Genomic DNA, 16,259 nt, shown 5'->3' on the forward strand with positions numbered 1-16,259 from the left:
ACTCAGATGGGGCCTTGTTTCATCCAAGACAATATGGGAACTTGATGTTTTTGTGCTCATGGTGCCCATGCCTTAGACAACTATATATGCTACTCCAAATCCTACATAGTTTATCATTCATGTTGGGCCTTCTCAAATTTTCTGAATCATGTTGCAAAACCTTCAATTTATGCAGATAGGACATGGCTGTCATCAAGGCCATATATGACAGAGCATCCAATTTTGTGTCATCAAGCAGCCAACCTATTTTGAGAATTCGTATCTGAAATGTACATTAAGCTTCATGACTTCTTCACATGAGGTGGTTACGACGACTCAATGGCATACAAGGCCAAATGAAAGGTTGTGGTCATAGAGGAATTGGTGTCATATATGTATTGTGATGCCTAACATACTATGAGAACCTCCACTGTGGCAATTCTTACCAGCTGTGGTGACAATTTCCATTGTGGCAATTCAGATGGATATTGCTCTCTTTTCAAATCAAAGGTGTGTATGTGCGAACTCACCTTCTACCACGTGAATGCTGCGTACAGCATCTCCCAACTCCCTTAGTTTTACAGCCAACGTCACTATATTGAGAATACAATTATTCCCCAAAGTTGAATGAAATTAAACTGTAATCATAAAGTACATGGAGTTTTTGAGTGACGGAAAACCTTCAAGAGACATTCAATAATACTCCTTGAATAGTAAATCATAATAAGCCATGATTACTTAAATTTTCCGAAGTGACATGGTAAATGACGAGATAAATCAGTAAGATAACACCTCCTTCAATGTTCCTGACAGCATGCCAAACCAAATTCTCTGAAAGATGCATGGCAAATCAATGCAAAATGAGGCTATGCTGGTAATGTTACAAAGAAAAAACCTAAAAAAAGATGGACAGTTCCAACTGAGAATCTCACATGAGCTTTTGATAAGATTATATTGTTTCTATGATACCGATATTTCTACAAGTATTTGGTGGAAGTCTTAGTTCTAGATAATCAAGCCAAGGGCGCTCAAGTTTATGTGAGCTACTATAAAGGTGTCATTGAAATTCATCTTTTATGAGATGAAAACTCAACATTGACAATAACATGCCCACTACCACTGCTCACACTGTGAGGTGAGCTAAAAACGCAGGTCGCAGTACAGTGTAGGTGAGGATCAGCCATGATAGCACAGCAAAAAAATTGAACTCCTGTTCAAGCAACGTGTATGTCTGTTTTGAGCCATCTTCAAAACCAACACGATGCTGGAAGAGTTACAACAGGAAGCAAAAGAACTAAGAAATGTAGAGAAGCTCCTTGCATTAACAGTACACTGGTTGTCTAAAAAGTTACAAGCAAGTTGAATGCACTGTGTGGAAACACATGGAAAGCTAGACCCAGACTCTAGTCCTCTATACCATGGATACTTCTGTCTCATGCTAGGCCATGAAAAAAATTTCTAGAAACTGTCTATATCCTGTGTCAATCAAGGAAACTTACTAACCAATTTACAATCCAACAGTTGCAAAATCACTGAGAAAATCCTGCTATCACATTCATAAGAACAAACATAACTGGCCAAATTAATGCTGGGACCAACTCAGCGATGGAAAAGTACAATTTAACTGATTGAAACAGCCATGTATGTCACATAAACTACAGCCCATTAGTTTTGATAGCATTCTCTCTTTTATCTCACATTTCGTATGCTTCTAATCTATGTTGAGCCAATCCAATCTGTTTTAAATCATACTATCAAAGAAAATGCCAGAGATATAAGATCTCATGTGAAATAGTGTGCATGCAGAATATGTAAGGGAGTTGATGGAGGCTAAAAAATCAATAGGCAGGTACCGTCAAACCTGCTACTATGACTCAGCAGTAAAATTCCTTCGTTGATCACAAACCCTGAAGATCCTAATCTGAAGGTGAAAAGATGGCTCTTTAGAGTAACAAATCTGGGATAAACAAATTCCATAAGCACATACAACAAAACAAAAGTGACACTATAGACCATCCGTTGGTCAAAAAATACTTCAACAGTAACTGCGATTGTGTGTTCCAAGCATCATTGTGAAGAATTGCTGTAGCCTGTAAAAAAAGTTCATTAGTGCAAACTAACTGCCAAGGCGCTTGACAAACTCCTAGCATACAAGTAACTGCGATTGTGTGTTCCAAGCATCATTGTGAAGAATTGCAGTAGCCTGTAAAAAAAGTTCATTAGTGCAAACTAACTGCCAAGGCGCTTGACAAACTCCTAGCATACAAGGAAGGTTGGTTTCAGAAGACCAACGACAGGTGGCTCAGGGAGGATCCTGAGATTGCATGGCGAGGCAGATACACTCGCCTCTGGAAGGCCACACCCTACAGCAAAGTCAACTTCTTCCTGTGGAGGATAGCAGGTGGCCATTTTCCTATTGGTGGACATGTACCTTGGCTCCACGTGGATGATAGGTGCAAGCTCTGCAAGGCAGCTGCGGAGTCCCTCACTCACTTGTTCTGGGGCTGCCCATGGGTTCGAAATGTTTGGGGTATACTCCGTGCTCGATGTGCTAAGGCATTGGGTTTGGAATTCATTTCCAAGGGAGCAGCTATCTTCGGAGCTGCCCTGGAGCCAGACAAAGCTACCCTATGGGATCTGATCAGATATGCCACTCTCCATAAAAGGAAGAGAAGCCCATAGGATCTGATCAGATATGCCACTCTCCATAAAAGGAAGAGAAGCATCCTCTGATAAAAAGGGACTTCTACACATGGTCATCTTGCATTCATGCAGGATGTCCTGCTTCAATCAGGAAGGAATTTGAGGCCATCCTTGTTCATGGAGGGCTGTTCATACGTCTTTGAGGAGGAAAATTGTAATCTGAATGAGGTTGCTAGGTGCATTAAATTCGCACATCGCTTGACAGATGGAGTGGCCACGAATAACATAAAGATTTTGACATAGCTTAAGCATACGGAGTGGCCAAATGTGACAACGTTTTGAAAATTAGATCAAACTAGCTGTCTTATAAATATGACAATATATCAAATAGTGGAGCCTTTATGAACGAAGGGTGTTCAGGATGTTAAAAATACAATGGCGCAAAGTCTGCTCACTGCAAACGTCTATATATATCGTTTAGCATATCTAGTGAGATAACACGCAGGACCGGTCAACATAAACATCTACCATGCGTCTGCTGCACATTCTCATACTAAGACATTTATTCAATGAAGACAGGTAAATTTACCTGAAGCTGAGCCTAACCGACGAGAATGATATGTTCCTGCTTTAACTATGTTGTCCCACAAAAGTTGTTCTTCAGCCTCATCGGGTCTAGCCGAGACACAGCATTGACTCTTCCAAACAAGTGTACAGCATGCTTCTTCGCAACGAGATGCTGCTGTCTCGAAAAGGCATTAATTAATGTCCAAAGTGAACTCAAGTTGGTCCTGAACACGGAAAATTACATTAGCACCATCGGTATGCTCCAGTATCGTCCACTAAACTTGCATTCCCTATAGGCCTTCTTTTTCCGTCCACTACTGAAGTATCTTGTGATTCGCATTAAACTCTGCGAATGCTGGGGCAGATATCTGCTCCTTCTCTCGTACATAAATTATCAATTTACTTGCCCATGGTCGAAAGCCGACCTGTCGTTCGATCTCGACGCACTTTCTGTGGCTGATAACAACATACCATGTCCTGGAGGCCTTGGAGGTAAACCGTTGCTTTGAGATGAGAGTATCGCCTCAGCTGACGAATAATTTTTCTCGATCCACTTGTAGGCAGCTGGTGAGAGCACTGGAAGATCAGACAGGAAAGCTGAAGTTAAAGGACCAGGCGAGGAAAACGCGGCAGGAACTGAGCTACGAGGAGTAGAACTCCCGGTCACTGCTGGAGACAGCACTATTGTGGCAGGGGACAGAGAAGGAAAATCAAACGAGAAAGCAGAGGGGGAGGGCAACAAGGAGGGAGAGAAGTCGAAGATGGAAGGAGATAGCAACGAATTGGTGGAAGGTGTATTCAGGACGGAGTTGCCATGAAGTGCCTGTCTGGTAAGAGCGTCCCGGGGAGGAACCCCGAGCAATCCTGGCCTGTTTCTTTGCTGAACCTGCAAAGGCCACTGCTCCGATTGCCCTGATCCCAAATGCTGAAATCTGCTAGGAGGATTTGGGATAATGCTTCTCTGAGGTGGTCGCTGGTATTCAGTATCGTTGGGCTGCAGGCCAGCCGGCGGTGCTTGATTTCTGAGATCAATTGATCCTGAGAGTCTTGATCTTTTAGGAGGAGGAGGTGTGTGCTCTCCCTGGCCTGTCAACCTCTGCACAAGCTGCATGAAGTTATTGGAATCTGTCTGAATGATTTCGGGGGAATACGTATGGATGATAACCGGCTGCCGGTACTGGGCAGGGAGCGGAACCCGTGGGATTTGCTGTTGTACTTGGGCATGCGGCCTGTGGATTCTGAGAGGAGGAGGTCGGTCCTTGTGGGGTTCCCTCTTCATGATACGGAAGCTTAACTTCTGTATACCTAGGCAACTTCCGTGTGGAGTTCCCTCTTCCGGCAGTGCAACGTCTGTAGACCTAGGCGGTTGGTGAGGCAAAGAACGAAGGAGCCGTGGATGAAGTTGAAGGAGGGCGAAGCCCAAGAGGGAGGATGATGCGGAAGCGGTCTAAGGAGGGAAGAGAAACCGGGGAATTTACGGAGACGAAAGAGCAACGATAGCTTGAGATTGGAAGAGCGGGGAGCGATAAAGGAGAGCAAGAAAGCGTGGAGGGGAGGAAGGGAGGAGAAAGGGGAGGAACCCAGAAGCGGGGAGGGGAGGAGAGGGAGGAGGGAGGAGGAGGGAGGAGCTGGAGAGGAGGAGGAAGGTCGACGATGAGGGGTAAAATGATGGTGAAGCTGCAAGGTTCCAAGAGGGTGATATTGATGAGTGAGGTGCGTGAGATCTGGAAGGATGGAGGGAGATGGAAGGGAAGGAGAGGAAGGAGAGGAGGGGAAGGAAAAAGGAAGGAAGGGAAGAACTCACGAGGAGGGTGGCGAAAAAGAAGAAGAAGAAGAAGAAGGAGTTCCTGGGCGGCGCAGAATGAAGAAGCGGCGGCGACGAAGCTCGACGTGAATATTGCGCGGTTTTTTTATTATTATTATGAATTATATTTTCTGTACAACTAGACCCTAGATTTTCAATAATTACGGTCCCTTTACCCTCCTCTCCTTTTACTCCGTCAACTCCCTCACGTCATCCAATCATCTTTTAACACCTCGCTCCCTCCATGCAAAATTAAACTTTTTTCCCCCCTTATATATATATTCACTGGCAGAGGCGCCCGCTGATGTGTCGCCAGCCAGGTGGGCCCTCTTTCTTTCACCTACTGTCCCTTAAATGCTGTCCCGGTCATTCAAAAAAAAAAAGACGCAGGGGCGTTGGCTGATGACGCATCCGGTGGGCCCCGGTTCTAATGATATAGTCTCAGGTGGGTCCCCTAGTACACCGCCCCGTCATTGTTGTTCTTGGATGGCCCCCTTGCCACGTCCGGTTCCCCCGTTTTTCCACAGCACGCTCGCCTTTAATCCGTTTAGTAATATTAAATTAAATGGCCAGAGTTCAAACTCGACTCAATGCCTTGAAACAACAGGACCTTTTCCAAAGTGGCACCATTACTCATCCTCTTTTCCAAACTGACACCATTGCTCATCAAATCAAAATTCATTTAGTAGTATTAGTGGCATTGGCCAAAGTTCAAACCCGACTCAATTTCTTAAAACGCCATGACCTTTTCCAAAGTGACACCATTACTTACCACCTTCCTATCACTTTTTCCCCATAAGATGATAACATAATATTTTACTAAGCGACAAAATTATATCCATCTTGATTAGCCATCGCATTCGTTGTTTCCTTTACTTGCCATGAAATGCATCGCCAAGTACAATACTCCTTCCTTTCTCTAATGACATCCACCCTGGAATTCATCTCTAAGTCAAAGATTTGTTTCCTTTCTATAATTTCATACAACTAAGTGAAAATGAATTGAGTGACTTGGTTATCCTTTTATCAACTTTATGCTTCAATGCCAAGTAGCACCAGTGGAGATAACATATAAGCACGTGGGATTTATCGCGAAAAACAACAAAAATATAAAAAGTGGCCATCTAAGGCCATTTGACTTGAGAGACTAGACTTCATCCTACACCCAACTTATGCTAGCCTCTCAACGCATTGATGACATCATACCAAGTCTCCTGTCCAAGGGTGCCCACACATGTAAGTTGCACTCTCAACATTCATGGCATATGTGCAAGTTTTATATAACGATATATAGTGACACCATAAGGTTTTGGAAAATCTTATAATGGGGATAGGAATGGGAACACTTTATACACCTATTAAAAACATTACAATCCTCCCAAGTGGCTCAATACTAGAGAAGGTGCAAAAGCCTACTTTTAGTGAAGCTTTTAATGAAGATGGATAGAGAGAAGACTAACCTAAGTTAACCTTTTAAGTCATTTAAAACACTAATGACCTCCTTAACAAAGTCAGCCTGACCAAATACTAACAAAAAACATGGAAGGCCCTTTGTACCAAAAAATGAACCATCTCTTGCTAGTCCCTTATTAGGACCCAAAACTCTACATAACACTCCGTTTAAGGGGCAAATATAAAATCCCTCCCTACATAAAATTGTGTTCAAGGGGCATATGGGTCCTATATTCATTTCTGAAATTTTAACATTTTTGCTTCCATGAATAAAAAACAACTTATTTATGTTAATAAAGTCCAAAATTTATTGAGAAGTTCCTTCTTTTCAACTCACATCCTAGGGTTACACATTTTTGGGGCCCCTCTCCAGTATATCATAAAATTTTCTCATAAGGAAGGATTAAACGAATCTTTTAAGAATGTCATCATAGATGACTATAAGACTATAGAACAATAATCTTAGAGACATGTCCAAAGAACAAAGGACTCACAACGATGGTATATGTATTCTTTTCATACCTTTTTCTAGTTGATTTGGTATTCCCCTTCCTTCATTGACACTTGATATCTTAAATAGCTTTGTGGACTTACTACCAAACATGACATCATAGAGGCCCCATTGAGGTTCTCTAGACATTCTTCATGTTCTTGTTGATCAAAGTGAGGGTGTGAGGGGAAGCGATGAAGGAGAGAAGGAGGAGGAGGAGGAGGAGGAGGAGGAGGAGGAGGAAGAGCAACAGGAAGGTAGCAAAGGAGGAGGATGTGGGTAGCGGATGAAGACATGGGTAGCATAGGAGGAGGTCGACGTCAAGATTGCGGTGTATGAATATTTTGTAGTAGGCACTAGTTGATAGTTATTAACGCGGCATGGTCTCTGTTTACTCAGTCAATGCCATGTCATCATCAATAGTGTCACGAAAAATTACACTCCAATTCCCTTTATCTTTCTCCCATTATTACTAATTGCAGCTATCCTCCACTTGCCTCTCGCTAGCCATACCTAGCACGTCTACATCTTCCCTCCCAAAGTATTTAGCTTGCCATTTTTTGTGACGTTTCTCCAAAAGACCCACTAGGTGGGCCCTGCTTTCTTTAACTATTGCAATCCCTTAAATGCTTCCAAGTACGCCTCTCCCCATTCGCCCTATCTGTATTCTTTTTTTGTTGAATGGGCCCAACCAATTTGCCACATGCGCTTTCCTCTCTTCTCATTGCATCCTACCTCCCTTCTTTTCAAGTCCCTTTGAAACCCCACTCCATTTATTAATACAGGACAAAGCTTCACATTTTTCAATGGCATGCTCATGCTTAATTTATGACAATTCGTTTAGTAGTATTATTGGCCAAACTTTAACTGTGACTCAATTTCTTGAGACAACATGACCTTTTACGTAGTGACAACATTACTTACCACCTTCACATCACTTTTTTAGATAAGACGAAGATATGACCTTTTACAAAATGACACAATTATATCCATCTTATTTAGCCATCACATTTGTTGCTTCATTTACTTCACATGAAATCCATTTCCAAATAAAGTACTCCTTCCTATATTGAATGGCATAAAACCTATAAATCATCTCCAAGTCAAAGATTGTTTCCTTTCTATAATTTCATACAACTAAGTGATTGACTTTGTCATCCTTCTGTTTTTGTTATGCTTCAATGCTAGCTTAACTCCACTTGAGGTATCGTATAACCACGTGGCATTTATTGTGCAAACAAAAAACTTAAAAAAATGGACATCTAACTTGAGAGTTTAGACTCCTCATCCTAAATCCAATTTCTGCTAGCCTCACAACACGTTGGTGACTTGTAACCACCATACCAATGGTCCCACCTATGTAAGTTGCGCTCTCAACATTCATGACAAATATGCCACTACTACAATACATGACCTTTTCCATCATTTCTTTAATAAAATTATTCGATGCAGTCCTGATGCAGACACTAGAACAAGCATCATGTAAGCCTCAAGATAAACTTCAAAGTAAGTGCCAATAATGCTTATCAGATAAAATCTAAAATCGTAACCTTGCAAAATTTTCCATCTTGCTTTGAAAAGATATATTCTCATTTTTCATAGTGTATTTCATTGGAAGTGTGTAAAGCCTTTAGTATGTATACAAGAAGCCAGATTTAAATCATGATATAATCCATGAATAGTATACAAGATGAGTATAGAATAAAAAATGTGTGTTGCATAGTCAATTATGTGAGTAATTGGATAATTCTTCTAATTATTATCTAATAACACATCGACACCATCATTGATCATGTTGTTAACTACATTAGTTGACAATGTCATTTGATGGATAATGGCAAGTTTGTAGAGCTAGGATTGTGCCTTGGAGCCATATAGGCCCAAGATGGTTGTAAAAGAATGAGGAAAGAGAGCGTGTAAAGAGATTAGGGTTGGCCCTCCCTTCAAAAGGTGGCACGCATAAAATGCCAAACAGTTGACTCCGGTCTTCACTTGTTGGTTGCACACATTGGAATCTAAGCTCTCCTCCTCCTCTTTGGAGTTGTCTCTTGCTACCTCATAGTGCCTTTCATGAATGCCGTGTTCTCTTCTCCTCTTTCATTATTATTCTACTCCTCCTCCTTGTGTGGGTCTCGGTGTTGACTCACGTGTTGTGGGGATGTTGAAGAGATGCCGATGGAGCCTCCACTCCAAGCTACTTCTTGTGAGAGCAATGTAAGGCACGAGCCATCCGCAAGTGTCACTCAAGCGGTCTCTGGATTGTTGTAATGTGTGTCCAAGAGAGAAACAGGGAAGGGGGAGGGGAGAAGAGAGGGGAGAAGGGAGGGAGAAGGAGAAGGGAAGACGAGAGTAAAGAGGGATGGAGTGGCAAACACAAGGGCACTACAATGGAAACAAGGGAACACCCAAAACACTCTTTTGGAAGAGAAGAGGGAGCTTGTATTCAAACTTTTGCAAACAACAATGAAGACCAAAGTCAACACTTTGGCCTTTTATACATGTCACCTTTTGAAGGGAGGGCCAACCCTTTTCCTTTTAGCACTCTCCCTCTCTTTACATTAAAAAGGCTCTTGGGCTCGTAGGGTGCCAAGGCATATTGCTATTCTTCCCATCTCTCCCTACTAGCGGAAATAGCGCTTGTATTAACCATATTAGAGTGCTTGCGACAAGCCTGGTGTTATGAGGTGTTCCTAACTGGCTCCCAAATAGCGCTTGTGTTAGCCTCGTGCCTCCAAGGCTTAAGCGATTTGGGGTTCAAACTCCCAAATAGCGCTTGTGTTAGCCTCGTGCCTCCAAGGCTTAAGCGATTTGGGGTTCAAACTCCCTAGGCACCCTCACGCCTTAAGTCATTTGGGGTTTGAACCTCGTGAATGAGGCTAAAAACCTAGAGTGGCGAGGCTTAACTTCCATGAGACACTTAACAATAGCTTGCACCTGGAACATATAGCTTGTGCACGTTGCTTGCACTCTTTTGCCTCGGGGTATTTGGGGATCAAACTCCCTGAGCTTGTCATGTACTCTTTCCATGGCTATTTCCATTGACGTAGATATGAAATGTGAACGTTGCTTGCAATCGTTGGCCTTAGGGGGTTAGCTGGAACCTACAATCTATGCACGTTGCTTGGATGCTTTGGCCTCGGGATATTTGGGGATCAAACTCCCTGAGTTTGAGCTGTACTCTTTCCATGTGCACATTGCCTGCAATCATTAGCCTTGGGGTATTTGGGATTAAAGGCCTTCGAACAACACTTTTTATGGTCAATCTGCCCCAATGCAATTGATGGCTTTCTGTCATATGTTTTGTCTGTATGATACCAAGCTCGGACTTCTAGCCTTCATGAAGAAATCATCCAACTTTTTCCTATGTTACTGCCATCTACTAGTTCTACAATTGCCTCTCACCCCAGTGGTATGTTCGACATAGACCTCAAAGATGCAAAGAGGCCTCATTGTTTCATGGGCACCATAGCTAAAAGTTTTGGCCCATCGAGCGGGAGTTCTTGACCTCTATCTATGTTTAACTCTACTAGCTTGACTAAAGGAGAGAGAAGATGCTCAAAATCTTCGTTCGCAAATAGCCACCTTCTGTCCTCCTTTGAGGACCAGGTTTATACTTCTCAATATAGGAATTGAATCCTCGGGATTCCAGCTCTGATAGCATAATCGGAGATGGTAGATACTAGACACATCTCTCCTACCGTCACTCTCCGATAGTTCTTGCTCCGCTATAGAAAGCGATTCAAGCGCTCAAAAGAGACGCGGGCTTGGATAAACGCGCACAGAACGTCGGGAACGGATCTGATACGATCTTGGATGATGCGAAAAGTGGCTAAAATGGTATATGTGAGCTAGATTTCAAGAAAAATGCAGGTTACAAGCACAACCGAAGTCACGATGGTTGGCATGGATCAGTAAAGCAGGGTGGGATAATTCCTTCTTGATTGAGTTCCAGCCAGCTACATCCATTCCGAATCTCTCATCCGCTGGATACTCGCTTCAAACTTCTCTTCCCAAGCATGTTGCTTGATCACTTTCACTCCATGTAGGATCTTGCTGGTTGCCCTCAATCTTTCGTCCAGGGCTATCATAAATTGGCCTTGTCATTTTTGCATTTACAAGATCAATGGCATGTTGAGAAGGATGAAGAGGATAATGAGAACCAATCCAGGAATGGTTGCCAGATCGACAACAACGAAGAGGATCGCAAGTGTCCCACTCTGATGAAGGGAATCACCCAGGCCCCGTATCGTCTGACGGAGCTGGTTATATGGCAGTTGCATTCATCTACGGAGATGTAATTCACGATCTGTCCCATCGCAGGCAGCTTTCTCCGACCAACATTGGACAGACGAAGGGCCTTTTCGTAAACCAAGACAGACGAAGGGCCTTTTCTTAAACGAATGTTCGTTCTACTTTCATGACGGCCGATTGAACTTTCATGCCCAGGAGACGGAGTTCAAAGATTTAATGGCACTGGGACAAGTTCTCGGTGAGCTTAATGACACAAATTCCCACGACGAGAGACATGCCCTCGGAAGGGAAGAGGAAATTTGCGGAAGCATAATCAACAAAGTAGAGGAAGATGGGTCCCAAGACAAGGTCAGCAGCTTTGAGGAAAGTGAGGAGGCCAGTGGAGAGGACGTCGAGCCAGAAGCACTTAACATGCGGTCCAAATGCACTCAAAGTGCATCCTTTTGGTGGCATTGCTAGCAATTTTTTAGTGCATTGCTTTGAAGGCATAGCAAGGCAAACCAATGTGTGAGGAGTGGCAAATGGAAAAGCACAGATGAAATATGCAAATGGAAGGTCTATTTCAACATCAACTAGTGGTTGCCAGATGATCACATCGGACACAATTGTCACAACATAGGCCTATTCTCGAATTTGCTGAATTATATGCCTCTAAATTACAAATGCTCTTCACTGGGTTGGTGAGTAGTAGCTCAGTACTAGTGTGTAGACCAGCGAGCCAGATTAAGGCCCCTCCAAACTTATAGATCTTTAGGATTCATCCAAGACTTGGATCTAACTCATATCCCCTTCTAATTTATGGTTATGCTCTAGGATTCACATCAAAGTTTCATAGCTGATCTTTAGTACGCTTCTGTTTACTCATAACATGCGCAAATAGCCGAGTCAACTAGGTTACTATGCTTCATCATTTAAGTGTAGCATATCGAATGAATCATTTGATGACATATCTAGTGAGATTGAAAATGAATCTTGTTGGCATTGCTTTGAGAGTATGCTTGGGACTTCATTTTCCAAGGCACTAAAAATGCGTTTGGGCAATAACCATCCAAGCATGCTTTTGGGCAATAAAATGGTCATCTTTTATTCATGATTGGTTTGCATGGCTTGCAGAGGCCAAAATCATGCTATTGATAGGTTCAAAAGCATGCTATTGAATGCTTTTGAACCGCGTGTTAACACGCAGTCCAAAGGCATGCTTTTGGCCTATGAAAAGGCGTCCCTAGTATGCTACTAAGTTCATGTTCTGGGCATTACAGGCTTTAAAAAAATGTAAAGCATCATCTTGCAAAAAGAATTTGATTAAGGCATTGGCGTACTTTGCAAATGTTTATGGCATTGAATGCATAAAGAAACTACAAGCATATGCAAGCCAAAAGCTTCATTAAGAGGGCATTGCCAATGTTTAGGCAAAAAGAATTGTTTATGCACGTTGGTTGAGTTGCAAACTTCTTAATATCTTCATTAAGAGGGTACATGCTTTTTGCCTCTACATTACCCCCAGCTCATGTTTGGTTCATGGTGATTTCCTTTCCTTTTTTTTTCTTGCATTGGTATAAATATACTATAATTTGTGTTCATTTTTTCTACACATGTTGTAGCAGAGATGCCAAAAGGTTCAAGAAAGAGGGTTCTAAAACTAGGACATGATCCTAAGGAGGAGCAAGATGCTTATCCTCATGTTGAGGAAAGGGGGAAGCAAGTTATTGTGGGCTCAAGTGTTCAGCCTCCTAATATCCTTGTAAATGAGGAGAAAGAAGTGTGTGAGGAGCATTTAGTCACAAAGGTTGGGCATTCAGGTGAAGAGAAAGAAGACGAGGATCAATTTACTGAGATGGACATGGAGATAGGAAGTGGTGGAGATGTGATTGGGAAGTGTAGACTTCTTGTGTCTGATGAATGTCCTAGGAATCCCCTTTGTAGATTGATTCCTTATGCTTGAGTTAGGGGTTTGAGAAGTGACATATCTGCACTAAAGAGTTCTTTTCAATATGAGGGTTACTCACCTGAGAAGGGGGCATTCATTTTGCCCTTGTGCAAGTGTGATAGAGAGGAGAGTCCCGTTACAAGTGCAATTATGAATACATGGTCAAAAGTATGGAAGGAGGTGGATAGTGAATTTGAGAAGGAGGTTGCAAGCAAGAGTAAGAAAAGTTTATGTCCAAGAAGATGTTCTGCGTATAGGAGGGAAATCATAGGACAATTACATGGATGAAGTTGATTGTTGAGGCTTACATGGAGACAAGGTCTAGACATGTAAGAGTGATGTGCACATTGATAGACCCCCAAAGGACATCTGAAATTGCATTGTTAGTGGGATTGCAATGGATAAATTCATAAGTGATCTTTAGACTTTGTAGAGTTGTCTTTCAATTTTTTTTAAATTCATGTTCCATTGAATTTTTTTCCTTTCTTGTGGAATTTTAGATTGGATGAACATGCATTTCATTTTCTCGGATTCATGTTGGAGTAAAATGTTTTTCTTCCTTCTTAAATTTTAGATTGAATGAACATGAAATCATTAAGCCAAGCCTTTGGGATACCCTTATCAATACAAATAACATCTACGAGTGTGATCCAACATTCTTGATGAATAGTCTGACAAAGGAGAAACAACAAATGATTGAGAAGTATAGGTCAAGGGATGCATTGGAGAAGAAGAAGTGGTTTCCTTTATCACAAGAATTTTTGTCTCGTCTTTCTTTTCAGGTACTTTAAATTACTTTAATTCAAAGCCATCATGATTACTTTTCTTAACCTTCATGTGAATTCTTCACACTTTTTCTTTCTGTTGAAGGTGGAGTATAGCTCTGAGTTGAAGCAAGCATTGGATACCGTGACAAAAACTATACCATAGGAAAGTAGAGGAGAAATAGAATACAAGGAAAGAGGTACAATTCATAAGAAGCTTTATGATAAGATGGAAATGGTATGTGAACTTGTGATTTTAATTTTTTGGTAAGTCTTGTACTTTGTAAAATTTCTTACCTCGGAGCCTAGGCTACTGGATGGATTCGACACTTTTTAATACCAGTTGTACTCATATTTTATGAGCATCCATATAATAATATAATAAAAAAAGTTTCCATCCGTGGACCTTTATCTGAGCATCGTATGCCATGTTGTTGATAGGTTTCTATTTTTTACACACACACACACACACACGCGCATGCACGCATGCACGCACACACACACATGCATGCACGCACGCATGCACGCATACACACACATGCATGCACGCACACACGCATGCACACATGCACGCACGCACACACACACACACACACACACACACACAAAACACACACACACACACACACACACACACACACACACACACACACACACACACACACACACACACACACACACACACACAAACACAAATCTTTTTTTGGTGAAACCATTGATTCAAAGTAATTAAAGAAATTTACAATCTCCTCCACGAAGTGTGGTGGCTAGAAGCAATGGGAAGATACCTTTAAAAGATGAAGGGAAATGTCACCTATATGATTAGCATCATATAGGGACATATGCCAAATGCCTGAAAAATGGTATCCAAAGCAGCATGAGATGACATGTGATGGTTTCTATCATGCCAAATGGTCTAGTATCCAGTAAATCAGACCCCTGAAAACAAAGGGCTATAGGCAGTTAGAGAGAAATGAAATCTCCATAATGTCCAGGTATGCTTTGAAAAACTATGCAAAGGAAGCGAATCCGAAGGCCAACCAATAGTGTCACAAGGAGATCCTTGCTAGTTTAATAAGTCCATGAAAGATGTAGAGTTGTAGAGCAATGCAGACAGTGCACAAGTGCAATGCAGGGTTGAGCTAATGTGGTCCCTACTAGCAAATCCCCTAGGAGACACCGCCACATGAAGAATTTTTTGTTTAGGGGAAGCCCATTCTTTCATATGACACACATGAATCTTGCCCACCATTTGAGAGGCTTATTCAACTGCCAAAGCTCACTGGCATAAATGTTGTATCCAAGGTAGGGGGATCAATAGCCAATAAGCTCTCGCAACAGTCAGTTTCATCATCAGAGGGTTCTAGCAATCGGCCCCAATGCTTTCAAGTTTCCAATCCTCAAGTCAATATTGCATCTAAAGACAAAGAATTGAGAGAAAAGGCTGAATCAAGTCCCACAACGTGTACCATATAGGCCTAGAGTGCATGCCCAAAGCATAATGCCACTTGGTTATAGGAAAGGACATGAAACTCCCATCATCATGAATAACATCCTGCACATATTTGACACCTTTGCATGCAAGAAAATATGCCTTTCGAGGTTCTACCACCACAAGAGGTGTAGGAAAGAGTCTCAGGGGGTGCACTACTTAGAAACCCTATGTATCACGTGCATTCAAGGGGTATTAAAAGAAACCCTCAACTAAAAATTTCCCCCCAATAAAAACACCCCTCTTTACTTATGAACTAAGTGGTTTTTTTCTAAAGTTGAATTAAAAAACCCCTCCTATTATTGTAAACCTGTTAAAATTTTCCAAAAAGTTAAATTAAAATACCCCTCCTTTTGAATGCACGTGGTACACTAAAATTTTATGAGGTGAACCCCTCGAGGAAAGAGTCTGCTCCAATGTATGCTCTCTAATGCCATATTGTTTCCCATGTCTGATGGACGTCCAAACCAACCAATGTATTATAGGATTACCTACCGATCAACAATCAATTGGCTATAGAAAGGACTACTAGGGATGTGTACTTAAAAAGAGCTTGTAATAAAGTTCCAAAAGTAAGCATGTGTATGAACCTTAGTGCACATTCTAGCCAGCATTTACATCCATGGCTCCTTCTAATCTGCAAAAGTAAGTACTAGCACGGTATCTTTTGAAGCAATCAGATGATGGCGTAAATTCAAGATGTTGAACCCTCTCAAGCATTTTTGGAGAAAAAACTAGCTCAACTTTCAAGAGACATGGAGCTTTCTTGTCTCTTTTGTTTTCCAAAGGTATTCCATTGCTTGTTACATGAAAGCATATAAAGGTTTTTTTCCCCATGCTATGAGAGGCAAGTGGAACTATATATAAGCATGATGATTGCTTGTATGATT

The 16,259-nt window shown here is 41.8% G+C and overlaps 1 protein-coding gene across 1 annotated transcript; it reads right to left on the minus strand.

Moving 5' to 3' along the window:
• Positions 1–3,023: 3,023 nt before the first annotated feature.
• On the minus strand, positions 3,024–4,991 carry LOC147900165 (uncharacterized). Its single transcript, XM_087377117.1, has one exon. The coding sequence runs from the start codon at positions 4,466–4,468 to the stop codon at positions 3,584–3,586; it is 885 nt and encodes a 294-aa protein (XP_087233243.1). The 5' UTR covers positions 4,469–4,991; the 3' UTR covers positions 3,024–3,583.
• Between the last annotated feature and the right edge of the window lie 11,268 nt (positions 4,992–16,259).

This window comes from Dipteris shenzhenensis, chromosome 7 (genome assembly GCF_047967505.1).
Source record: "Dipteris shenzhenensis isolate YYH24624 ecotype China chromosome 7, Dip_SZ_1.0, whole genome shotgun sequence".
In the NCBI taxonomy this organism is placed as follows: Eukaryota; Viridiplantae; Streptophyta; class Polypodiopsida; order Gleicheniales; family Dipteridaceae; genus Dipteris; species Dipteris shenzhenensis.